This window comes from Notolepis coatsorum, assembly GCF_963971535.1.
Source record: "Notolepis coatsorum genome assembly, chromosome: 17".
NCBI classification, from domain to species: domain Eukaryota; kingdom Metazoa; phylum Chordata; class Actinopteri; order Aulopiformes; family Paralepididae; genus Notolepis; species Notolepis coatsorum.
In genome coordinates this window covers 95,193,611-95,221,393 of record NC_140181.1, presented here as the reverse complement: position 1 = coordinate 95,221,393, position 27,783 = coordinate 95,193,611, and the positions used below count along the sequence as shown (strand labels likewise).

General features: G+C 42.8%; 2 protein-coding genes across 2 annotated transcripts; both read right to left on the bottom strand.

The window, feature by feature from the left end:
- Positions 1–11: 11 nt before the first annotated feature.
- LOC311244156 (tumor protein D54-like) lies at positions 12–14,718 on the bottom strand (the record flags this gene model as incomplete). Its single annotated transcript, XM_084333564.1, has 8 exons — positions 12–104; positions 2,659–2,707; positions 2,927–2,953; positions 3,713–3,739; positions 11,719–11,820; positions 13,447–13,494; positions 14,344–14,492; positions 14,623–14,718. The coding sequence occupies 8 exons, from the start codon at positions 14,716–14,718 to the stop codon at positions 12–14; spliced, it is 591 nt and encodes a 196-aa protein (XP_084189690.1).
- A 6,913-nt stretch (positions 14,719–21,631) lies between these two features.
- Positions 21,632–27,417, bottom strand: dnajc5aa (DnaJ (Hsp40) homolog, subfamily C, member 5aa). The gene is made up of 5 exons (XM_084332599.1): positions 27,308–27,417; positions 26,045–26,177; positions 25,577–25,790; positions 23,466–23,637; positions 21,632–21,754 (listed from the first exon to the last, which is right to left on the bottom strand). Exons 2-5 carry the CDS (start codon positions 26,155–26,157, stop codon positions 21,645–21,647), a joined length of 609 nt encoding a protein of 202 aa, XP_084188725.1. The 5' UTR covers positions 26,158–26,177; positions 27,308–27,417; the 3' UTR covers positions 21,632–21,644.
- Between the last annotated feature and the right edge of the window lie 366 nt (positions 27,418–27,783).

Sequence of the window (27,783 nt, the reverse complement as noted above, 5' to 3'; positions counted from 1 at the left end):
AGTGGTGTCTTTTAGAAGGGTCCGTCCCGTGAACCACGACGTGAAGACCTGTTCTCAAACCCAGAGGTGTTTCCATCACCTGCTCGACTTCCAACCACCTTCTCCTGAGGGTGAGGGACAGTGGTGAGGATACCAGCAGTAGTTATTCTATTTCTAGTTATTCTTACTACTAGGAATGTCTGATCAATGAGTGTCTGACTCCCACCTAAACTGCACGGACTGCAACGCATAACGGATTACGTATATCACACCAGTTAAGGTATCTTATGTATACAGCACCTGTGTGTACTGTATACTTTGCTTACTCATAGTATATCTTTAGATTCTAGTGTTTATTGTAACCATATTTATTGTAATGTATAATATAACTGATAGGGCATACAGACCCTCATCTGCACCTTTGATTACACTGCCTACTAGCTCAGATATATAACGTATAAGAGTTAATTATATTGTTTACACTACCTATTTTTACTTTTCTACTGTACTATAATTGTATTGCCTGTATGTATGTCTTCTACTATTACCCTGCCCATACCTGTACCGCCCCTCCCCCATGATGCTATGATGCCTGAATTTCCTCAAGGGGATCAATAAAGGAATATCTTATCTTATCTTATTCATATATATACTATAATAACCTCTCAGGTTTTGTCGTCATTTTGAAGAAAACACACACACACACAGTCACACACACACACACACACACGCACACACACACACACACAGTCACACACACACACACACGCACGCACGCACGCACACACACACACACACACACACACACACACACACACACACACACACACACACACACACACACACACACACACACACACACACACACACACACACACACACACACACACACACACACACACACACACACACACACACACACACACACACACACACACAAAAGCATAACGCTCCTCTGTTTTTCCCTGCCTGTGGTGAAAAGGAACAGTGTTTCCAGTGCGTTTGGAGTGGCAGGTGTTTCTCAACTGGTGGGTCGCGACCCAAAAGTGGGTCGCGGGGCCATTTTGAGTGGGTCGCGGATGTGTGCAATGTTTTAGTAATTTTACATTTTACATTTTTATTAAAAAAAATTATAATTATGCACTAGCTATCTTTGTGAAAGTGGCTTCTCAGCTCTGGTCCAGCTGAAGACAAAGCAGAGGAACATATTGGACATTGAGCATGACCTCAGAGTTGCTTTGTCTACCATCACCCCAGACTTTGAGCAAACAACATCCCCAGTTATACCATTAGTTAAGCTAAGAAGTCTGCTAAGAAGGATATATTATTTATTATTATTATTATTTTATTTCATTGTGTTTTTAGCCCTAGTTGTACTTTTGTTGCAACCCCAGTTATCCCATTAGTTCCCCCAAAACTTACTGTAGGTCTGTTATGTTAAGCTAAGAAGTCTGCTAAGAAGCATAATTATTTATTATTATTATTATTATTATTTTATTTCATTGGGTTTTTAGCCCTAGTTGCACTTTTGTTGCAACCCCAGTTATCCCATTAGTTCCCCCAAACTTAGGTCTGTTATGTTAAGCTAAGAAATCTGCTAAGAAGCATATATTATTTATTATTATTTTATTTCATTGGGTTTTTAGCCCTAGTTGCACTTTTGTTGCACTTTTTGTGTTTATTTCATGTTTTTAACAGTGCATGAAAGATTGTGTATTACTGCAAAAATCAGTCGTTAAAAAATTTGGGTTGCGACTTGTTGGGTCTCGAGGCTAGACCAATTGAGAACCACTGCCTTACAGGAACATTATATTTTTGTAAACTAGCCTTTTTTCAAGAGCATGAAAGGAGCTGATGCAATTGTGTTCCATCCCGCACAAGGATTGATTGATTGATTGATTGATTGATTGATTGATTGATTGATTGAAAACTCTATTAACAGATTGCAGAATGGGTACAATACAGTACAGCTCAATACACACAATTGTTAAGGGGATGCAGACCAGAGAAAGACTTTCGTCTTGTTTACATCAGGGTCCCCCATTTTCAATTCATCAGGACATATATGACATACATGACATGAGGAGAATGCACTGAAGCTGGTGATGTTATCGAGGGAAATTGATATTGGCTTCCTGTACAGAAATAGGTCCAGATTCCCCATGATTAGTAGAAAGAGGATTGTTGAAGCTGTTTTCTCATACATTTTGGACTATGGTGATGTGATTTATAGACATGCTGCGGCTTCAACTCTTAAACCACTGGACTTTGTCTATCATTCTGCCCTCAGATGTATTACTGGTGACAAATATGATACTGTGTCCTTTATAAAAAGGTTGGTTCTTGGTCCTATATTTATGTCTTTATACTATTACCCTGTCCATACCTGTACCTCCCCCCCTTCCTCCCCCATGCTTCTAGGATGGCTGAATTTCCCAAAGGGGATCAATAAAGGAATATCTTATCTCATCTTGTTTACATATTTATAGTATAATTACATGTAGACATGTAACAACTTGGTGTTTATATAGTTATAGTTATACATAACATCTTGTACACTACAATAACATTTAAATATATTTATACTAACTTGTAAACTATAACAATGTTTTCATATAGCCGTACTATAATATATTTATATTATATACTATAACAGCCCTGATCTTCTAGCTATCTCACCTTGACATTTCCGACCATATCCTCAAAAGACTTGAATGTAGGGGAATGTCTAGAGGGAAAGATGAACATAAATTATGGTCATATTCACTTGACAGGTCATGCTAATTTAATGTCCTCAAAATGTAATTATACCTTAACATTTAAGAAATCAATCAATGTGGACAACAGAGTAAAGTCAGGCATGCCTTCTAAGGTCGGGTACACAACATGAAAACACAAGTACAAGAGGGAGAATGTACATCAGAACTGAACAGGCTTGCTGGTTTACCTCATAGTAGGTACGCTCATGGAGTGGCTGGTACAGGGTCAGGGGTCAAGGTGGGAGAGAGAGGGGGGGGGTAAGAGCATTATGGTGTGCAGGGGTCAGACAGCAATAGATACTAAGCTATCAGTAGTATCAAGTGCTATCAAGCTATCAGTAATATCAAGTGCTATCAAGCTATTAGTAATATCAAGTGCTATCAAGCAATCAAGCTATCAGTAGTATCAAGTGCTATCAAGCAATCAAGCTATCAGTAGTATCAAGTGCTATCAAGCAATCAAACTATCAGTAGTATCGAGTGCTATCAAGCTATCAAACTATCAGTAGTATCAAGTGCTATCAAGCTATCAGTCGTATATCAAGTGCTACAGAAATAGTCAAGACCATCAAATGTAGGTTTAACATCACCACAGTTTTGTGGTTTGGCTCAGATAAATCTCTCACACTTCATTGATACATTTGACATAACTAACTTTTCAATTCAGATTTGGGCTACTTTCATATGTGTTCCTAAATCAGATACAGGTCTTAATTAGCTGGCCTCCACTGCATTCAACTTATAAATTAAACCATAAACTGTGACTTCAGTGTCCTCCATGTTTTATGCCCATCATCATTATTGTTCATTTGCGTATGTGTGACCAGTTTACACTGGAAACTGATATTGGCCACATAAAAAAAATAAAGATTATTTAAAAAAATGAATGTGAACAGAAAAATCTGAGCAATGAATCAGAATTGAGCACTAAAGCTTGCAGTGTGAACGTAGCCGAAGTAGCCAGGAGTTCTTACCGAGCAGGGCCTGGTAGAGGGAGGGCTCTGTTGATTCAGCAGCGTTAAGGTGAAGACAGATAGTAGGTTGAGAACAGAGTCAATGTAACAATCCAACTTACGGCAGCAACACACAGTATCAAAAAGAAAACAGTCACACAACATTCTGAGAGCAGTGGGCTACAGTGGATTTACTGGAGTGATTGGATTACGCCTATTGTTTACCGGCTAAACAACGCCACTGGGAAGGAGGCCTCAACCTTGAGAAGAATGTGTGGTGAAGGGTTACACATGACCACTACCCCTCTGGAAATGTGAGGGGTACATTTGGAGTACATTGTTATGCGAGGGCCGAATTTGGAGACACATGTTTTCGTCTCAAAGTCATCTCGTGTCCCTTTGTGGTTCAAAACGTGAGAGACCTATTTTTTATTTCTTTATTTCACACCATTTCAGCAAAACAGTAAAAACATTGACCATGACAGAAAGTGTATAAAGGTGCTGAGTAGAGGCAAGAGACCCAGATGGGCCTATACGGGGCCTCAACTCATTAAATCATTGGATAAAAAAAAGACACACAAAAACAAAAGTAAAGTGAAATAAGTTCATAAAACAATTTTCATAATATTAAGATAATAATAATAACAATAATAATCAAAGTAATAATAATAATAACAAAAACAACATTAATAATTAGTCTAAACAAATTAACATGAAACTGTAAAACAAAGTGACATTAATGGTTTTATGAGATTGAAGCTATTCATTTAACAATGTATATTTAAGCTTGGTTCTGTATCGTATGGCTCTAGCTCGGCGTCACTCTCTGCACTGTACCTTGCACGTGCACGCGCACTGAATAAAGACCACAATGTACCTTTATATCCCAATATTCGTCTGACCACACCCCTATCAGCTTACCTACATAAGCAGGGGTGGGGCCACATACTCGCCTCCTTCTTCGCTTTCACCACAAGGAAGTGTCTTCGGTAGATCCCCACTTGACGAGGTTGTTAGTAGGAGAAAGTTGGAAAACAAGAGATACGTTGACATCATATCTTTATTTTCTCTCTCACTATATTCGAGAAAATACGGCAATATTGTCTTCGTACTGGAGTGTCTGGAAGATGATGATCATTCTACACCTCCGCCGGTTTTTTCGTATTGGGAGTTCACGCCGCTACATGCCTCCCAACTGCAGTCCTCATTGCTGCGGCTGGATGGGGTGAAACCCTCCAGCGACACAGCTGGACTGTAGGACGCACCGCTGTTGTGAGAAGCGGTGGGTTCCAGGTTTGGTGAGTAATGTTTGCTTGCGAGCACCACTTGTCTGTTAGTGCTATGGGGGCTAGCTGACAATGTTTACGAAAACCGGCCCCAGATTAGGGTCCTTTGTTCAGCCTTTTTAGGCGACGGCGGAGGATCTTGGTTTGAAGCCCATTATAGCAACTAGTGGGCCACGACCAGTAGAACTGGTGATCCCAGGATTCTCTGGACGAGTGGATGCTTCTCTGTCACCGTATAGGCCCCGTCTTTCATATGCAAATGAGAGTATACCCTAAACGAGGAAATGTGGGCATGGATGATCGTTATCGGAAAATCCATGTTCAAGTCGGCTACAGCCCAGATGGGACTTGTGCTGGCTCCGCCGGATGTATGGTAAAATCACCGTTGTAAAACTGTGTTAACATCTCATTTCTCTTCTCTCTTAAAAGGTGAGGAGGGTTTCAGAACGGCGGCCTGTCTGAGTGTGGCTTGTTATATCGTTGTGTACACGTTCAGGTGATAGCTGCTTAGCTTGCGTACTAGTTGTGGCCTACCTGTTAGCCAGTCAGCTGTTAGCTGCAGGCGCTAGCCTGTTGTGTCACTAGGCTAGGTGACGTTAGCTTGCTGCTATCGGCCGAGAGCGGCCGTTAGCTTAATGCTACACTGTTGAACGTTCTGAGACTATAACATGCTTTAAACACTCTGACTACGACGTCATCTTTGACAGAGGATGTTAGTCGAACCTACCCTGAGGCCGGCCGGCGAGGACTGCGTCAACAAGGGGGACCGTAGCGGCGGGATGGAGCGGCGACGCTGCCCATGTCGACAACACAGGAATGCTGTGTTACTACCGGTGCCTTGTTAGAGACTGCAGTTTCGCTTGATCTGCGCTCACGGTAGGAAGGGTCTTGACCAGACCTTGAACACTTCTTCTTTCTTTCCCTTCTAAATGTTTTGTAAATAACGATGTTTTCCAAAACGAGTGTTGCTGCACTACATTTAGGATACGACGCGAGTTATGTGTGAATTGTCTTGTCACTGGTCTCCATGCAAATCGGGTTGTTTGTTACAGATGTGAAAATGATCTGGTTTGTTGTGTTGAGAAAACATCATGTGTGTTCATGTACCGTGTACTCACAACTAAGGGGGTTAAACTAACCTATAAAGCTATGCTTGGTGACATATGAGTAAAGGATGAATTATTTTCTCAGCCTGTAATGACAATGAACAGTGTGTTCACATATTAACAGGTTTACCTGTTTAACTGGCCGTATTAAGGGTAAAGTAGGAGGGGTGTTCTCCCCCCGGTTCCCTGGGGACTCCTTCACCCTCCTCTCAGACATGTTGTTACAATATATTGTGTCACTGTGTGGTGGGATACGATGTAACCCTTAGCTTGATTGCTGGGGTTGTGCTAGAACTGCTTGAGGAACTGTATTTTCCTAAAAGAAAAGATTGTTTGGTCACTTTTCGTGTGTGCTTAGCAAGGCCTGTGGCCGATACTAATCGAGAATTATGTATTCTCTAATTATGAAAAACGGCGTTCCTCTGTAGAGTGTTTTTGCCATTTTTTGTAGGTGATAATGGGTTGTGTGTGTCGTGGGACCTACAACTGGGTTGGGTTGGCCACAGAAGCACATGTGTAAGTCTGGTACCGGGGCTCTTAAGGGGGCCCTCTCTATTCTGTGTTTTTTCCTTAGTAAAAATCAGATAGCAGGTTAGCACATGCGCTGTGTGAAGCTGTTAGATGCTTCATGGAGCTGACTATGACTGTGTCATACTCTTTTTTGTCATTACATCGTATCATGGGTGTGGGGTCGTAAAGGGGTGAACTGGTAATCCTTTTCTCCCCTTCTTTGATGGGCAGGGGTTAAAACCTCCTGTCCTTCAAGGTTCCTGTCACGTTGCTGTTCGGCACGTTACAGGGTAAGAGGGGGAGGGAGTTTCCTGGTCCCACGCCCTGGAATATTGGGCGTGTGCACCGCAGAAATTCCCCCGCCATAGAGTACGTCACTGTGTGCGTCTCTGTTGGTAGGACTTCCGTGAGCTGTTCGGGTCCATATGATGGATCTGTTTCGGGGAGTGGTCAGGGCTCCTCCTCACGAAGCTCCTATTCGGGCCTTCTGTGAGGGAGCCTCCTCAGAGTGCAGAGCCTCCTCCTCAGATTGTCAAGGTGAGTAGAACTTCAAAAAGGAGTCCTGCTCTATTGTGTGTGTATTCGATTCAATTCGATTATTGAGTGTGTATGGGTTCAGGGCCTCCTCCCCGGAGAGCCCTAAAACCAAAATTTTACATGGCTCAAGGTTGCAATATATTCTTTTCAATCTGTACAGCTCGCGTGGGAAGTCTCTCTGGGGATTTCCGTCTCCTCCCTATGGGAGGGTGGTGGGATGTAAAAATGTAAACAATTTTTACCCCCGGCTGTGTAGACTGGGATACATGCTGTTGGTGCTTCCTACTTTTCTATTAAAAAGAGTTGGAGTTAGGAAGCATCACACCCCTCTTGTCGTTCCCATGGGCGCCTTGGGGATTCAATGACAGGTCTAAATAGCCTGTTCATTGATGTGGTTGTGTCCCGACGCAAGCATAGTGCTAGCTCGGAGTGTTCTGTTGAAGATCAGGCGAATGACTGGCACGCCTTGGTTGCTTGAGGTTAAAACAGCGTTTTTATAAAGCAACTGGGATGGAGGTTTTTCCTCTTCCGACGACCTGTGTTGGTTGTCGACAGATTCTCGTTCATATCTGGGGGATGATGACGGAATGGATCTGAACATATGTAGAGGGGTCTCACGCCCTGGGGGTGGGCCACCGGGCGCGGTTCACACCGAACGTCTGGGTGGCGCCTTCTTTTCATGTTTAAGATCAACACGCGTATCTGCCCCTTCTACTGGAGTAGGCATGTCGGCGTGGTTAGGGCACGGGACTGGTTCTGGTCACGCTGGTCCGGATCAGTTAAACCTGTTGTCCGCCGGGGATGCAGATCTGCTGTTCTGGTACCCTGAGGGACTTGGGCTTTTTTCAGGGGGAAAAATGCCAGGTCGGTCCGGGTGTCACAGGGTTAAGCGCAAGTTTTGGAGTTTTTTCTTGAGGGGTTATAGGAACAACCACCGCATTGGGTAACGACAAGGTGGTTGATTCCCTGGTGTGTTGGAGCAGTGTCAACTCCCGGGTTACCCGGTTGAGGGTGCCCCTGCACGTTCATGACGTCTGCCAATCATGTCAGCCTTCTCTGCCTCAACCCCTCTGGGTGGGTTTTTTTTAAATGGAGGCTTGGTCATGCAACAACGCCACCATACGCCCCTTCTGCCGGGGGGGCTGTTCTCAGCTAACTCCTTTGGCGCCTGTCTCGTCCGCAGTGCTCCAGGCTCAGGTTACAGCCTGTTGCCTGGTTTTCCCCGGTGCGCTGCCTGCTTCCGTTGGTTAACCTTTTTTGTGTGCTTACGGCCATGCTGACTGCCTGTTCTGCAGGGTCAGTGTGCCAGGCGGTGTGCTATTGGGGGGAAAGGGCCCGCTCTTGGAGGGGCCTTATCCGAATTCGCTGGCGATGTGGGGGGCGGTGTCACTAAGTGACCGCCTGGTGGGGTCTTGATGCCTGGCGTCATTGACCTCTCCGGGCCCCCGTTTTCCAGGGGATCCAGTCCCTTCAGTGGGTCTGGGTCTTCCTTCGCGCTCCGCTGCTAGGCCTTGCCACGGGGTTGGGTTTTCTCTTGACCCCGTGATTCTGGGGGCAGTAACGAGGTTGTTCCCTCCGTTCGTTCCCGAGTGGCATGCGGGTTGTGCGTGTGTGTAGTCGTGGGGTCAGGCCACGGTCTGCTCACCCTGTGCGTTGAGTTGCTTGAGTGCCTCTTCGCACGGTCGGGTCCGTCGCCCGCCCGGGAACCTCCAATAGGGGGGGTGCCCTCCATTAGGGGGGGTCGGGGGGCTCGGTCCTCCCTGATCTGATGGTTGTGGGGGGCCTCAGCGGGGTGTATTTGTCGGCCGATGGCTCTCGCTCGGCCTCCCTTGTGCAGAGAGTGACGCCGAGCGAGAGCCATACGATACAGAACTATAGGTTATAACTATAACCAAGTTCTGTTAGTATTGGTGACGCTCGGCGTCCGACGCCGCTGCAGCCCTTGATCTCACCTTGTGGTGAAAGCTTGGGAAGGAGGCGAGTATGTGGCCCCACCCCTGCTTATGTAGGTAAGCTGATAGGGGTGTGGTCAGACGAATATTGGGATATAAAGGTACATTGTGGTCTTTATTCAGTGCGCGTGCACGTGCGAGGTACAGTGCAGAAAGTGACGCTGAGCGTCACCAATACTAACAGAACTTGGTTATAGTTATAACCTATCGATTTGAGTGATGAAAAAGAAGAGCACATTTTTATTATGGAGGGTTTTGAATTCCAAATAGTAGGACCTCTAAATCTTATACTGAACTAACCTAATGTTGTGGGGAAGAAATTACGATGAATATTGTTTGATTGCCTTGTTGGATATGAATGAATACTGGAGTTTGATATGAAAAGAAAAGATTATGGAAAACAATAGGAAATAAATCTAAATTAAAAGTGCAGTTAAACATAAAAATACATATCTGGTATACATTAATATCAAAGATTGATAGTATTTTAAGTTGCTTAAAAATGACCCTCGGATCTCCATTACAGATGACGTTAAAAGTTATTGCGCTCGTAATAAACGCTGATGAAGGTCGTGTGCTCGTACCTCTGCTCCCCGCGCGCTGGAGTGACAGAACTATATCATCCAAGAGCACAGGTATCTTTTTCTGCTTCTATACTGTACTAGTTCAATTCAAGATTATACATTTAAATCAAGTGTTCCGTTATTAATTAATCCCATTGGGGAAATGTAGGTGGCATAGCAGCATGGGGGTAGGATAGTTGAGTTTGAGGTTTGAGTTGTGCTCTCATCCATCGTCATAGTTCTATTACATTGCATAGGTCAGCGCAGGTCAGCTATAAGGATTAAGATGAGTGGATTAAGAGGGATAAATTATCCATTCATTGGATTAAGAAAACAGATAAGGGATCTTAAAGGTGCTGTAAGTGCTGTTGTTGTTTTCTGTAGAAATAAGTGGTCTACATGTTAAAATAGTAGCTCTACATTCCGACAGCCATCACTGATATAGAGGGTTAGGTCAGTAACATGAGTCTCCCAGTCCCTCCACTCTGCAGTAAACACAAAATACATGTTCTGGTATTCCCTGTTCTCACCGCCCATTCTTCAGTGTGTCTCCTAGCTGGCCAGGAGGGAGAACACAAAGCCAAAGCCCATTTAACCCATATGTATTTTGTATCAATTGTTTTTACTATTAACCCTTTCACTACCACATTACATAAGGTTAACCCTTTCACACTAGTGAAAGGGTTAACCTTCTTCAGTGTGGTAGTCAAAGGGTTATAACCCTTTGTCGTGTGGCAGTGAAAGGGTTAACCTTCTGTATTGTCGCAGTGGAAGGGTTAACCATTTTGGTAATGTGGTAGTGAAAGGGTTAAACCTATTTTGATCAGAAGCTCCGGTGTCTACGATATATAATCGATGAGTCCGGTTTCCACCACAGTAATGTAGAGGTGAAAGCCCTCGCCCTCTGTCGCAGCAGCCGCTGGTTTGAGCCCCATTGTGGGTGTGGTTTCATGACACCGACAGTGACACGCTATCCTGTAGTGGACCGGGAGGCGGGTTTCATGCACTGGGTGTGAGATCGGGTTGCAAAGGTAGATAGATGGTGAACAGAATAGAACACAACACAACACAACATCAGTAGATCATTTTTTATTTTTACCCTTTCACTACCACACTACCAACGGGTTAACCCTTTCACTGCGACAATGCACAATTCAGAAGGTTAACCCCTTCACTGCCACACGACAAAGGGTTACCCCTTTCACAACCACACTACAGAAGGTTAACCTTTCACTACCACACTACAGACAGTTAACCTGTAGTGTGGTAGTGAAAGGGTTAAATGTGGTTAGATAAAGACAAAGATATTGTTTACATTGGCTGTATGGTCCCTCGTTTCAGCATGACAACTCTTTCAGACGACGAGGTGATTAAGTTCAACTTATAATTGACTTTAGTGGGTTATAATCAAATTGAGATGGAATTTAAGAGGAAATGTAGCGGCTTTAACAGTAATTCTTCACACATTAGGTTAAATAAACAACTGTTGATACTCACAGAATTCACATGCATAACTTGGTTTTAACAGTTACAATTGGCTTATTTTCATATTTCCCATCATATATTACACTTCAATCACTTACATTTTCAAGTGTGCAATAGTTTGTTGTTGTGTATGTGTGTGTGTGTGTGTGTGTGTGTGTGTGTGTGTGTGTGTGTGTGTGTGTGTGTGTGTGTGTGTGTGTGTGTGTGTGTGTGTGTGTGTGTGTGTGTGTGTGTGTGTGTGTGTGTGTATATATATGTGTATGTGTGTGTGAGGGGTAAAAAGCTAATAGAAACCACAAATTAAACTCCTTTAGTCCGATCCTGCTTTGGTGGAGTTTCCAAGTATGGCATGACTGTAATATCTTATCCACTCACTGAAACAAGTCATGTTGCCGAACAATAAAACCCATTATTTCACTGAAACCTGTCCATTAACTTGGGCCCAATACATTTGATTTACCTGTGATTGTAATTGGCAAACAATTACAATCCTTCGCACGGCGCATCTATGTAATTAATATAAGATGAAATGTGGACATGTATACTTGAAAGGGGTTAGGGAGCATACTAGGCCACTCTGAAGGGTACCTCATCTCTCCGAGCCTCCTGGTGATGGCCACGCCCACACTGGACAGTGCAGCGGAGGTCACCTGGCCTGCGTGGGAAAGACTCTCCTGGGTCCTTTTATATCTGCAGCCCGCCAGGAAGAAAAACACAGTGTTGTAAAATACACACTCCCACCCATGATAATTATAAGAAGACAAAGAAGAAGAATATAATAAGAATAAGAATAATAATGATAATAATAATAATAATAATAATAATAATAATAATAATAATAATAATAATAATAATAATAATAATAATAATAATAATAATAATAATAATAATAATAATAATAATAATAATAATAATAATAATAATAATAATAAATACAGTGTAAACATTCATGATCATAATTTTTATTAAAACAAATGTTGTATGTGGTGTATTTTGTGTTCTATCTTTTCCCCCATCCCACAATTTTAGTCGTTCTATACTGTCAGTCTGCGGAGGGTGTAGAACTACCACACGCCACTCTTCCGATACATGTGGAGTCGCCAGCCGCTTCTTTTCACCTGACAGCGAGTTTCACTGACCAGGACTCATACCCCACGGCTTCCCACCCATGAACACTGCCACTCGTGTTCGTAGAGACGACTGACCGAGCCAGAAGAAGTACCGCTGACGGCGGGAATCGAACCCCTCCGAATCTCTGTGGTGGTAGGCGAGTGCTTAGACCTCTACACTACCCAGAATATAACATTTGACAGATTCTTGTGGATTATTATAAAGGAGGGGAGGTTTAACATTGACTAATCTGAGAGTTAGAAACAGTGACGTATAAATACATCCCAGTCTATTGTTCACGTAGCTGGTGACTACAGTAGATTCAGATTCTGAACAAAGGCAATAGCATTATCTGCAGAGCCACAGAGCCCAACGTCTGGGCCAGGGTTTTGTGGCGTGGACGTGGCTTGTGGCATGGACCTGGCTTTGCACTACTGCCCATGCGGATGAGGGGGGGGGGGGGGGCTCTCTCGCTCGCGTGAATACCAAACCAAGCCGCATTTCTCGGAGACGCTCTCTGATTGGCCGACGCCTGTTTCTACACTGGTTAAGCTTAGGCACTCTTTGAAGTTGGTTAAGGTTAGAGTTTGTCTTAGAGCAGGGCGATAGAACGCCAGGTAGTTTGCAGGATGTTTGGCGCCCCCCCCCCCCCCCCCCCTCATCGGCAGTAGTGCAAAGCCAGGTCCATGCCACAAGCCACGTCGACGCCACGAAGCCCCGCCCAGACGTTGGGCTCTGTGGCTCTGCAGATATACCCTACTCAACAAAGGGGGAGATCACTAAGCTACAGTCATGACCCTTGGTGATTGGTCAGAAGGAACACACGCAGAGAAGATGTAGGTGTGAACTGACACACAAGGCATGAGATAGAGAGAGAGAGACACACACACACACACACACACACACACAGACACACACGTCATTAGCTATTATCCATGTGTACAGAGCATCCCTTGCCCAGTTTGTTTTCAACTAATGAAGCAGGCGAGCTCTGCCTGCTAATACTGCTGCACGCCGTGCTAATACAGGCTATTGGGCTATTAACAGGACCCTGATCCCATTTGACTGGGGAAATCCCATCAGCTGTGCCGAAGAAGAATTCCTGCTTGTGGTGAACAACAACTTTTGGGGGGAAACCCAATCTGGCCGCAGAGCATAATGTTGTTGGCATAATGAGGCGTAAACAAGGTGTAAACCGACACTCACGGGGTGGAGTGGCTGATGTCGTCCAATGTCGCGGAGGCCGTGAGGTATCTGAAATGACGGGAAAACATGCACAGAGTGTCGGATTAGTGTTAACGCCGCATCTCAGGACGCGACGATGACAGTAGTGAGTGGGCAGTTTTAGGTTATGTAATCCTCACACATGGCTCGGACAGTGTGCTGTAAACCTCACTGACACCCCCCCCCCCCCCCCCCCCCCCCCCCCACTTGCCCACTGTATTGTTACTTCATTCTAATTAGTGTATATAATTCCTATTTTTACTTATAATTGTACTATATTCTATTGTGCTATATTTAATTTAGTTTATATCCCATATCATTTTATTCAACCTCTTATTTACAGTTGTGCAGCCCTGGCCTATATTTTATTTCATAATATCATTCTGTTGTGCTTAACTTAGATCATATTTCATTTTATTTTACTCCACCTCTTTATTGTATTATCTGTCTGTTAATGTCTGTCTGCTAATGTCGCCCCGATAACGTCCAAAGCACATTTCTTGTACGTGAAAACTACTTGGCAATAAAGACCTTTCTGATTCTGGCTCTGAAATGTTTCACCAGTGATTAGATAGGGGGTATTATAGGGTTGCTATGTATGACTGTAGAGGGAATGAGAGTTCGGGGGATTTTCCTCTCTGACTATTTGGTCAGATCATGGAGAACCGTGGTGTACTTAGTATAGTGTCAGCCTTTCTTACACTATACTAAAAAGTAGGCTACACAATGGTTCTCCGTGATCTGATCGACAAAGTGCAATACCTAGGACTGTTTTGCCTAGAGGTCGCTGTTTGACAGCATTACAGATTATACCTTTAAGCTAAACTGTGCTGAAACTGGTCTAAATGTGACTGATGATGTTTATGAGGAACCACTTACGGGGAGGAGGTTTGGACGTCTTGCCAGCCCTTCGCCAGGTTCTGTTTGATGTGGCAGAGAGGACTCACGCCCAGTTGTCTCTTGATATCCATTGCATATTTCTCTTTGGCCAAAAGTACCTGCCTCAAAGTCTGAATTTCATCCTCCACCTGTCCAGTCATAAATTAAATAGGTATAGAGAATTCCAAACCAATGTTATTACATATAGTCACCTCATTATTCACGTACCACTTATTCGTTTATAAAACAATAATGATGAATACACAAGTGATGTAATACCTTTGTTAACTCAAACCTCAACTCATCCATATCCTCCTCTGTAAGCTCTGCGGGCGAGTTTCCATTTACTACGGTGATCCCCGTGGAAAAGTCCATGGATGAATCCCCACCGAAACCTTTCAAGGACGCAGTGAGACAGTTATTCTAGGCAGCCATGCAATGTAAAAACCAGTAAGAACGGGAACACGTTATATAATTATGTTGAAAGGATAGGATATATGCATAATAATTCGGGAAGTACGCACATTTGTTTTCAAACGTTATCGACTAGAAGTGCAACATTGTGAAAGTCGATTCAGTTTAGCACCAGAGGTGGTGGTAGTGCTAGTTAATAAGTGGTAGAAGTGGCATAATGATAATGTCAATAGCACAGGATGACGACGAGTACACCTCGAGCCGAGGTCAGGGCTTCGACGTGACGCTGTCCTTGGTGCTGAATTCTCCATCTTGGCTAACTAGCTACCTGTTGCACACAGCAAATCAGCCTCATCAACCGTGTTGTATTTCTAAAAACCGTCTACAGCTGCAAGTAGAACAGTCGCGTTTTTGCTACATGGTTATGTTATTCAAACAACGGTGTATTATTAGTTGTGACTTGTGAAACTACCAACCAGTTAAAGCTATTATCTTACCTTGCCTGTTCATTCTTGCCACTTTCACCAGACAGCCTCTACAGGTGTAAACAGAGCTAGCGGCTAAAGTTGCTATAGCTGTTCTCTCTATCTAGCTGTATCCAATCCCTGCTCAGTGATCAGTGCTCACTGCTCACACTCCCTCCCAGAGAGTTGAACGACGTTCCTACACCTGATGATGATGATGATGATGATGATGATGATGATGATAATAATAATAATAATAATAATAATAATAATAATAATAATAATAATAATAATAATAATAATAATAATAATAATAATAATAATAATAATAACCATATTATGTATATAAAGTTATAAAGAACGGGAGCGGTTCTTGTATAGTAAATAGATGGATATAACAAGTTAGCATAAGGACACATAGTATAACTGTACGATTGTATAGTATAGCATTGTACAGTATAGTGTACATAAGACCCAGTGCCTCTAACATTGTATTGCACTATCGCAGCAGGACCTTAGCATGTCTTACCATGCTTCTTGTAAACTTTATCTACATTATACCTGTTATGTCTATTCTTATTACTTGAATTATTGTTGTATTATTGCACAAATGTCTTATTCTCATTCCTTCTTATTACTTGTATTATTGCACAATCGTTGCGGGCATGACCCCCCGGCATTTCACTGTATGCTTGTATGCCGTGACAAATAAAACTCTTGACTTGACTTGAAAGTATTCTACAACAAAGAGAACAACGGATATATTCATGCAAAAGTATTATAATATTGGATATTTCATTTTAAATGCACAAACAAGAAACACCCTTTGGTTCCCAACAATTAAGACCAGAAAATAAAAGTGATGATGACGTTATTTCTTGAATTGAATTTATTTTGCCTGATTCTAATTGGATTTGGATAACCTTTTATCACAGGGCAGACGATACTATCTTGGTGATTTCCAAAGGAATTGTCTCCATCTGCTGGTCAAGGAATGCAGTACACTAGCAGATATCACAGCTTTCTAAGAATGTGCACACAAAAAGCTTTTCTTTTTTTTTAGTAATTAAAGATTTGACAAAACACCTATCCCCAGGAACATTTGTAACCGACTACATGGGTAATCAACAATACTGCAGCACACCAAGAAGGTATTTTCAACATAAGAGGAATTTGAAAATTAGGTTTTAAGATTAAAATTAAAGGAGGTTGTGCTAGTTTTTACTCTTTGTCCATTTTTTTTTTATCAGAGCCTTGAGTATTCTGCACAGAATGCCCGGTGTGCTTCTCTGCAGAGGACAAGTCACGGACTGTGATGTACCACCATTGTGCCTCAGCTTCAGACTTTATACTTGATGACATCACAAATATGAGCGTTAGCACTTTTTTAGTTTTAGAGACCCGTTGTCTCCTCCTGTCTGAATGAATGAATGAATGAAAACTTTATTAACAGATTGCAGAATGGGTACAGTGCAGTACAGCTCAATACATACAATTGTTAAGGGGATGCAGACCAGAGAAAGACTTTCGTCTTGTTTCCACCAGGGTCCCCCATTTCCAATTCATCGTAACATATATGACATACATGACATACAGATAGACAGTACTGCTACATCTATACATTTATGACATACCAGATTTGCAATTACAGTACTGTATTTGTGATACAAAAAGAGTCCAGAAAGAAAAGAGTATATACATTAGGCGTAGAAACTGTACATTGGATTGGGTAGGTGGGGGTGGGACTGGAGGTGGTTGGGGGGGGGGGGGTAGGAGTGGGGGGGGGGGGGGTAGGAGTGGGGGGGGGGGGGGGGGGTTGGGTAGGAGGGGTGGGTGGGGGACACTGTATAACTGTACAAACAACACTGTACATTGGATTATGGGACTGTACATTGGACTGTACATTGGAGGTGGTTGGGTGGGTGGGGGGGGGGGTGGGTAGGAGGGGTGGGTGGGGGACACTGTACAACTGTACAAACAACACTGTACATTGGATTATTGACAAGACCATACTTGGTAATTTACTGTACATTGGCGGGGGTTGTGTTCGGACATTTACAGGGGCCAGTTTCGAGTTGCAGTCTCCCTTAGGTGTTTTTGAGAGTGTTTTTGAAAGTGGGTAGTGATTCACATTCCTTTACAGCTTTGGGTAGGGCGTTCCACATTGATGTGGCATAATTGCGAAACGTGTTTAGTCCCTTGTTTGAGCCGAATCTGGGTTTAACATGATTGTGGAGCTCCCTCTGGTGTTGTGATCGTGGTATTCACTGACCTTTGGGAAGTATTTAGTCATGTACATGGGTACCTTGGTCGTGTAGTGTATCTTGTAGACCAGGCCCATTGCAAGTTGCTGTACTCTGTCGTCTACTCTAAGCCATCCTAGGTTGTCAAAGTGGGCAGGGGTGAGGTGGGTTCTAGGAGTAAGGTCAAGCAGTAGTCTGACCAGTTTGTTTTGAGATGTTTGTAATTTTGTTTTTAGCGCCTTTGAGGTGCTTTGGTACCATGAGGTGCAAGCATAGTCGTAGTACCCTTGAATGAGTGCTCCTGCTAGAGTCTTCAGGGTATTCTTGTGAATATTATATGAAACAAAGAAAACCAAAGACCCACCCTCCATTGTGTTCCTCGTCTTCTCAAACACTTCACCCCCCTTCACAGACCCCCCCCCCCCCCCCCCCCACGAAGCCAAAACACCTCACTTTCCATATTCACAGATCCTAACTTCCCCCTACGGAGCCAGAACACTTCATTTCATATAATATTCACAGATCCTAACCCCCCCCCCCCCCCCCCTCTCCCCTACCGGACACAGACGTCTCACATCTCCAGTGAAGAAACCTCAAACACTGGAGTGGACACACCTACTGTACTCTCCCTTGTGTATATAATGTGAACAACTTTGTTTATCAGGAGCTCACTTTGGATACACCTGGCCAGGCCAGTGTCCACTCTGAGTCATCCAGCTGCAACTCTTTTGATTTACCTGTACCCCTTCCGGTATATTAAACCTGTGTTTACCAAGTCTGCCTGTGACTGTCTCTACACACTCTTTGTTTTGGTATTTGGAAGAGAGTTGTTCATGTTCACTAACATTTTTGGACAGCTCGTAGACCATATAAATAACATGTTTGAATTCTGAAAATGGGTGTATAGTTCCCATACCCGATACTGTGAAATTACCTTTGACAAGGTGTGCCAAATAAATGCTGGTGCTTAATATGATGTGTGTTTCATGACTTTTGCTAAAACACAGGCCACATATCAGCCAAAATATAAAATGCATCAAATAATTACTTTTGTGCCTAAACATTTATTTCCTAAATGTATCAAATATGAATAGTTAATCTGAGCTTGTGTCTAATGCAGACTAATAATTACACAATTCAAGCTGACAATGTTTTCCAATCATTCTGCTTCCAGTGCTCTTGAATGTAGGACATGCAGGGATGACATTAAATCATAACTGCCAGGGGACCAAGCCAAAATGTTCAGGAATATTTATTCAACAACAGCAAATCAGATCAATGATCCACTTGTTTTCTGTCAGACACACGATTACCATGCTACAACATAAAGATGTATACTTCATATAGGCCAAGTGTATTTACAAGCGACCTTAACCATTAAACCATGCGTTGCAAAAATTTAATGGCCATATCACACCATACCATTTAAAATCATATAGTCGATCATCGTTTGGAAAAATGACAAAATATGAAATAAATACTATTAAAAAAATGCATCATATAACCATTTAACTATAGTTACACTATATACTATGTTGTCTCGAGATATTTTTATGGAGCCATTTCCTGATCATTGATCTATATATATTTTTTCTCAACACATATTGCATTCAACTCAGAACATTTACAGTAGCATTGTTTCAGTATCTCAATGAAAAAGCCATAACAGGTACATCTATGTTTTTTTTTTATCAGGGGTTACATGAAACATCATAAAAGGGTCACACAGAGGTCAACACCCAGACCATTAATAGCAGAGGGCAGCCAATAGGAGCTCACCCCATTGTAAACCATTGAAACACATTATTATTAGCAGTTATGTATCCAACAAAATGGTGAAGATTGTTATGGGTTATGGCAATTCCCGAATTTGTGGTGACATATGCGTCATCAGTGGTATGGAGAGAATGTACTGTAGTTCATTTCTGAGCTGCCTGTAGTGCCATCTCACACATGTAGTGCACTGTGAGCGAATGCTTCTATAGAGATTATTAAAGTTCAACATTGGTAAACAATCACAGGATTGGACAAAAAGGTCATAGTCATCTGACTTTCTTTTTAACACTATACAAATAAAAAAAGATGATAATATTCTTCAAATGATTTAAAAGGGGAAATTCACCCAAAATTCTAAAATACATATTTCCCCCCTTAAACCCGGAGTGGCGTCTTATCGATCCAGAATGTTTCAGTGCTATAGTTCTGGAGAGGATCTGCCATAGAGATGTCTACCGTCAGTCCACTACAAACTGGCACTCAATTTGTGGCTCTTAAAAGCACCAAAAGATGTATTTGGAAAAACTCAAAAGCAATGTCTCATCCTAGACAATCTGGATGGATAGATAACACTCCGGGTAAGGGTTTGAATTTTGAAAGAACAGCCCCTTTATCACCATTTTACACAGATATTCTGTAGGCAGCCTATACATGGAAAGAAAAGTATGAAATGGTTTTTTCCCCTCCCCCACCAACTCATATCCACTAATTATATATTGAAGACGGCTCAGAATTAGAACCAGGTTACCCTCTGAACCAGAAGTATTACTGATAGAGATCTACTGTGTCTATCTACAGCTCTACTCTGGACTGGCGAGGGTCCGTCGGGTCCTTGGCTTTAGCAATATAATTTCCCACGTGAAAAGAAGGTACTGGTAACAAGGGCCTACATCAATAACACTCACACGAACATGAAGAGGAACCAATGGATGTCCTTCAGCCTCTCGTGGAGTTATCTCGCTGATTTAGTTTTGCCACTTTAGACCTAACATTTTATACTCACCGTCTCAAGTTCTCCTTCAGCCAAGATACTTTATCGAGGAAAAGTAGTAAAGAGTTTAACCTCAATCTTTGATGGAAAACTAGCAACCATAACAACACTATAAATCACATGTTATCATATAATACATTTGAGACTACCTTCGAAAGCTTGTTTTGTCTTTGTGAAGTGTGTTTTCACAAGGATGAAGAACGAACTGCTGAAATGAAATAAAAGATGATTCAATTCAATTTAAGAAATACGCTATGTTTCACTGAACATAAAGCGATTTCACCAAAAAAAATTAAATTAAAAAGACTCCAACCATTACTACTCAGGGGTGAAACATACCTCATCAGACCAATGGCTTAAATATGTGCAAATCAATAAAAAGAAAAACATGATCTCCTGATACTAAGTCATCACGATAACCTGTTCAGCAACACCGGGAAGGAAAACCCAAGTTAAAAGTATTATGTTCAATAACTAAGTCAAAACAGCAGCCTTTTATGATAAAATTGTCCTTTTAAACAGAGCTCCTGTGCCTCATAAACGCCATACGTCACGATCAAGACACTCGGGGGACACAGGGAGAACAAACACAGTGTTAAACGCAATAGGTCTTAAAAAAAAAAAGGAAAAAAGAAAAAGGTCTAAGGAACGGAGCTGGCATTTCAAACTAATGCAATTGTCGACAGCGATCCGGAACTGAGAAAAGGTCCCATCTAACGTGACAGCTCCCGTCCTCGAAGGTGTAAAGGTGACACGACCGCCGAAGACAACGTCACCGCACCTCACTAACCCACGCCTCCCTGAGCCACACGCCTCTCTCATCCCTTTGACGAAGAAAACACAAAGTAAACTGTACCCCCAGGTCGACGACACTCATATCATGGACATATTGCACGTACGCTATGCACCAAACATCGGGAAAACTCCTCGGGGAAAAAAAGTCACAAAAGAGAGGAAAGAAAATGTGGGGAAACAATGACAACTCTTTTTCAACAGTGCATGCTACGCCATGACGCCAAACGCGGAGAGAGAGAGGGAACAGTGGGGGTCGGCGAACGGTGAGGTTAAAGGCCAAGAGATTACAGGAGGAGACACGAAAGGGAGACCATCTCTTTCCTTCTCGTCTTCTTCGTGCGTGGGGGGTGGACCACTCTGGGAGGGTGGAAGGGAGAGGGAGGGAAGGGAAGGGAAGGGGCTGGTCTTCACATTGGTTCCTTTTCGTGGACCACGCTCGCTCGCTCGCCCCCTCTCTCCGGGTTAGACGGCCGTCGCTGGGAAACTGAAACAGATCGCCACCCTCTCGTTCATCTCGTTACGGTGGAGCGGGGAAGCAGGCAGGGCCGCAGGCCAGGACACAGAGGAGGAGGAGGGCGGAGGAGGGAGGGAGGAGGGGGGGGGGGGGGGGGTGGAGGGTTAGTTGAAGCCGGTGTCAGTGTGGTAAGTGGAATGGTGGCCGGCGTCCGACGTTAGCTGGGTCGTCTCTGTCGCTGATGGCTGCAGCACGATGGGGTCCCCGCCGGCGTCTGCGTGGGAAACGGGACACGCGGTCAGTGCTTGTGTTGACCTGGACTCGCAGCACTGTGCTCCGATATACATTCACGGCTCCACCTTTTGGCCAGTGTGAGTACTGCCATAGTGTTCTTATACCCGCGTCACTGTACATATTAATACTACAACTCAGAGCCAAGCATTTCACCGTAAAGTACATAATAAACAAACTGAACTTGAAACTTGATCCGATTAGCACTAGACTCAGTAGTACTAAACAAACAACACACTGCAGCACCCACTCTCCACACTTTAGAACACCTAAACACACTTTATATTTATTGGTAAAGGATTTGCACTACAACCCATACCTCAGTACACCTTACTGAAATTGTACCTAAATTGTACCTCATCCCATTTCTGCTTTGCACTATATAGTATATTGTATATTGCATAGTATATTGTATGGTAACTCAGTTACCATACTGCATTGTACATATGTACATACTGAACACTGTGTCTACGTACATGACTTCTATTTTTACTTCTATTTTTACATGCTATACTATTTTATTTCATACTTATCTTTTGTCTAGCACAGTCTCTGGAGCGTAACAGAAAGAAGCATTTTGTATAAAAGTATTCTGTACTTCTGTATGACAACTATTAAAGAAACTTGAAACTTGAAACTAAATTATATATTTTATACCTAGTTTAATGACCTACATTGTAGAACAATGTTTTAGCCCTAATGTTGAATTAGATTAGATTCCAATCTATTGTCATTATACAGCACAAGTACAGTACAACAAAATAAGTTTGGCATCGGTGAGAGAAACAGACTCGTCGCTCCTCCCGTCAACAAAGAAAACCAAAGACACCCCACCCTCCATTGTGTTCCTCATCTTCTCAAACACTTCACCCCCCCCCCCCTTCACAGACCCCCCCCCCCCCCCCCCCCCCCCCCCCCCCCCCCCACGGAGCCAAAACACTTCACCTTCCATATTCACAGATCCTAACTCCCCCCCCCCCCCCCCCCCCCACAGAGCCAGAGAACACTTCATTTTCCATATTCACAGATCCTAACTCCCCCCCCCCCACAGAGCCAGAACACTTCACCTTCCATATTCACAGATCCTACTGAGTATAGTGCTAAATCAGATATATGTAGAGTTGTAGTATTAATGTATACAGTGATACAGGTATAAGGACACTATGGTAGTAAGTCATACTGGCCAGCAGCGTAACTAATAAGAGTAGGTAAGGGATATGTACAGATATAGAATCTACAGATATGTAAAAAGGATTATATGCAGGTATATACAGACAAATGTGGTTATATATAGATAAATATATATATATGGTAGGAATATATATATATATGGTAGGAATATATATATATATACACAGTATATACAGCACATTGCACTATCTATCATAGAGCTATATGGTAGAGTCAACTATAGTATGAGGTATATATATGCAGTAAGAACATTATTGTACATATTGCATTATTGTACATGCTATCAAACAGAGTATGATAGGCTAAAACATTGTCCTTTCATCTGACAAAATAAAGGTGCATTTGAGTGTTGCAGTGTCCAGCCTCAACCTGGATGTGTGCGTACCTACTGTTGTGTGCTCTACTGTCCCAGCGCTTGTAATGGACCTATCTATATCTGTCAACGCTAGTAAACAATTCCAAAGTAAGAGTTCCGGTTCTAACCAGGCGACCGTTCCCCTCACCTCTCTCGTCAGATTGCAGCTGGGCCTCCAGGTCCTCGGGGGACACGTAGAGATCTGGCTCGTGGGCCTCTGGGGGCCGCGGTTTACACTTTCCACAGCAGCAGTTACAGCAGCAGCACAGGCAGCAGCAGAAGTAACAGCCAGTGGCCAGGCCGCAGAACACAAACAGAGCCTGCAGGGTGGTGGAGAGAGAGATTAGGAAAGGGAGAGAGCAGGAAAGGGAGAAAGGAGAGAGAGAGAGAAGGAAAGAGAGGGGAAGAGAGAGAGAGAAGGCAAAAGAGGGAGAGAGAAGGAAAGAGAGAGAGCGATAGAGGTGAGACACAGGTAGACAGATGTGAGAAAAGGAGAAGGAAGAGACTGTGATGTGTTGAAGCAGGCAGATATATATATATATACACTGATTGGTCGACCCTCCTTCCAATTTGCTGTACCCAGCAGTTGGAACGAGATGCAAAAGACTCCAATCAACTGTCACCCAGCCTTTTAACTGTAATTTGACTGTTCTACTTCATGTTTTACATACCTTATGATTTTATTTGGTTGTTTGTTTGATATGTGTTTTAATTATTCCCCTTACCTCTGTGATGTATGTATCGTCAGTCTCTTTTCTATTTTATTTAATTACATTCGTTTGTCCCCTTCCCCGTTACTTATGGCCAGAGGAAAGGCCACTTAAATTAGTAAAACAACAGGAACAGTGTATTGCACTACTAAAGCTACCTAGCATGTCCTATATGCTCTGTAAATACTATGTACAGATACCGAGATGGCACACCATGTACCTGTTTATTGCACTGTTGTTTTTTATTGGATTCTATTATATGTTGTACCACTGTATTTTATTGGACTCTATTATATGTTGTACCACTGTATTGCACATCGTCGCGGGCAAGACCAGCCGCATTTCATTGTATACCTGTATGCCGTGACAATTAAAACTCTTGACTTGTCTTGACTTGACCCTTTGAGGCCCTTTTGTCCTCTCACCAGGCCGTCATTGTGAATAAGAATTTGTTCTTAATTGACCTTCTTGGTCAATGAGGTTGTTGCCAATTTTCTTCCAAAACTGCTGCATGATACTTACTCAATCTATCACATATTGCGGAGAAATTTGTTATTTAAGAACAAGGATAAAAATTACTAAAATGGGTTGACTAAGTTTGGTTTATTCTTTAGGTGTAAGCAGCATCCGCGAGTGCCCAATTGCAACCTCATGAACCTTTTCTCCAATGCATTTCAATGCAGTTACAGCTATTGTTAATTAACTATTTGTAACTCTTTCCTTCCAATCTCTTCGGTTCAAGGGACATTACCTCGGGGACGTCAAACTCTGGGACTTTTCCCTGACTATTCTATCACAAATAAGCACAATTTCCATGGCCAATATTTGTCATTGTCTATCCATGTCACTTTTTGTTTAAGGGTTGATTTAAATATCCCAAGATTAAATAGGAAAAGAGGCAAAGAGGACATTTGTTATTTGGGTTATTATTCCTTCAAAAGGTACCTACTATATCTACTGTACCAGCAGCGAAGCCTGACATGAAATACCCAACTGATAATAAATATGAAATGCCTGACTGAAAAATGTATTATGAATAATGTTTCACAACCTTTCTTAGTAGCTTCAATAGTTTCAAAATTCCATAATTTTTCCAGGTGTTTCAATGGCGTATTTTATATATTTTAATTTATTTTTGTTTATTTAACCTTTATTTAACCAGACAGGTCAATTAAGAACAAATTCCTATTCACAATGACGGCCTGGCGAGAGGACAAAAGGGCCCCTCAAAGAGTAACAGGGAAAGGGGACAAAATATAATAATAAAAAAAAAAAACAGGCGATACATTACAGAGGTAAGGGAAATAATTAAAACATGCACCAATCAAACAACCAAATACAACGACAAAAGGTATGTAATACATGAAGCAGAACAGACAAATTACAGTTAAATGGCTGGGTGACAGTTGCAGGTGTGTGTGTGTAAACAACTCTGCGATAGAATCCTAAAAAGTAGTGAGTAATATAGGAACCATGTTGCCTTTATGTTACAGAAAGTAGACACGACTATAGGGAAGAATAATTGATCCCTGCCTCCTTCTGATCTTACCTTTGCCCACCAGCTTGACAGGACAAAGTACGTGTTAACATTCTCCTCTCCAAACTGCTCGGCCACATACAGGCCCAGAGAGCCGTACTTGTCATAGATATTACGCTTGGTGGGGTCGTTCAATATGGCATGGGCACTGTTTATCTCCTTGAATTTGTCAGCTGCCTCCGGGTTATCGGGATTCTTATCAGGGTGGAACTTCAATGCCAGTTTCCTGTAGAAAAGTGCACAAAATCGACAATCGGAAAATACATTATTGCATATATGAGGGGGATTTCTTTCCATTTCATTTTCAAACCATTATTTAAACTCAAAAGGGCAAAGTGTCCCTCACTTACAGTCTCACGTCAAGTGTACATACAGAAATAAACAACAATGGGATCCGGTAGAAATATGAATGTGGAATATTGTGAGTATATTAGCAACGACCTGCGATGGTGGTTACGTGAGTTAGGCTGCCCTACTGACCTGTAAGACTTCTTAATATCGTCCGGTGTGGCCACCTTGTCGACTCCCAGCACCAGGTAGAGAGATTCACCAGCGGTGGACAGAGAGCGCTGCCTCTGATGTTCAGACGCCATTATGTCTCACGTCCCCAAATCTAAAACACAGGGGGGGGAAAACATGAGCAAATGCAACTGGGTCTGTGTGTAACTACTAGCCTCTTTATACATGATCTCCTGTCATCTACACGGACATGTAACAAGCCTACAGGCCCAGGCATAGTGTGCTCAAATAGGAGTATGCTATATTTTTTTATGAATAATGTATAGCTACTCTCAGTAATACTACTAGCAAGCTCCAGATTAAACGTGGAGTCACTCCTATTCAACGTGAATACGTAATTGCTGAAGAGGGGACGTTTGTGGGGCGGTGCGGGGCCTTGACACTATTGAAACAAAATGGAAAATGAATGATACACAGAGATGATATCATGCTATTCAGTGCTCTGAACACATCTGAATCATGTAGCAACTGGTGAAATGTTTCCTGCAACCTGCATTATAAGAATGACAAATGATCTTAATGTTGGCCCACAGACTGTGAAAAAGAACCAAGCAATCAATGGAATTGGCATCAATGAGACCCTGAGCAGTGAAGAGGAAAATGCTTGCCAGGGGGTAGATTTTAATTTGTCTCTCTCTCTATTTGGATATTGTAAATGGTGCCCATATTTATCTGTACAACTGATAATATTCTGACATCCAGCTAGCAGTACTGAATGCTCATACTGGTGCAAGTGACACCCAAAGAGCACAGCATATGCTGCAAAAAAAGAAGGATTTATGGAAATGACGCACTAGTCGTAAAAAGGTGTACGGCTATTTCCAAGAATACAGCTGCTACTAAAATGCCATCTTGACACAATTGAATTAACGTTACCAATGCTGATTCATTTTGGGCCGTTTCACCCGTTAAACGTTAGCTATTGCGCACTGACAACGCTGCAAACTGCCACCTTTAGCACAATCCGCGATCCGCCCCAAGTCATCTGTCAATATGCAGGATTAGACTCTTGAGTGTATACGATGCTGCTTTGAGCATAATCTGTGCCAGCATCATCAACAGCACTGCTTCTTTAGCGCACAGCATCCATGTTGGTTTGCTTTTCCTGGCCTTCTCTTGATGCGAAATAGAATAGGACCAGGATCGTCGGCAGTCGTTTTCAAGGGCAGGGGGGGCAATATCTCGAGAGAGAGAAAAATCATCCAAATACATGCGGACGCTCACCTTTCAGTCGGCTTTGATACGTAGCAACAAAAAAAACAACAAACGTCCCGGCGGGTTGTAATTTCAGATGGTGTGATCTGACTATGGTTGCATCCTGCACGCACCCCAGCCCACTGTACGCATCATCACCCAGCAGCACAACCATGGACAGCTGCAGCAACACTCGCCCCGCCCCCGACCACCCCATGGCGACCCGACGCGCCGCGCGCACTCTACAAGATTGGGACGGTGGGGGGGGGGGGGGGGGTCTATTCTTGATTGATTGATTGATTGATTGATTGAAAAGTTTATTAACAGATTGCAGAATGGGTACAGTACAGTACAGCTCAATACATACAATTGTTAAGGGGATGCAGACCAGAGAAAGACTTTCGTCTTGTTTACATCAGGGTCCCCCATTTTCAATTCATCATATGACACACACGACATACAGATAGACAGTACTGCTACATCTATTTATGACATACCAGATTTGC

Coding starts and splice junctions, on each gene's coding strand:
- dnajc5aa (XM_084332599.1), bottom strand. CDS start 26,157: ATGGCGTCTGAACATCAGAGGCAGCGCTCTCTGTCCACCGCTGGTGAA. Junction 23,638..25,576: donor TGTCAAGCTGGTGGGCAAAG/GTAAGATCAGAA, acceptor ACCACCCTGCAG/GCTCTGTTTGTGTTCTGCGG. Junction 21,755..23,465: donor GCTGCAATCTGACGAGAGAG/GTGAGGGGAACG, acceptor TTTCCCACGCAG/ACGCCGGCGGGGACCCCATC.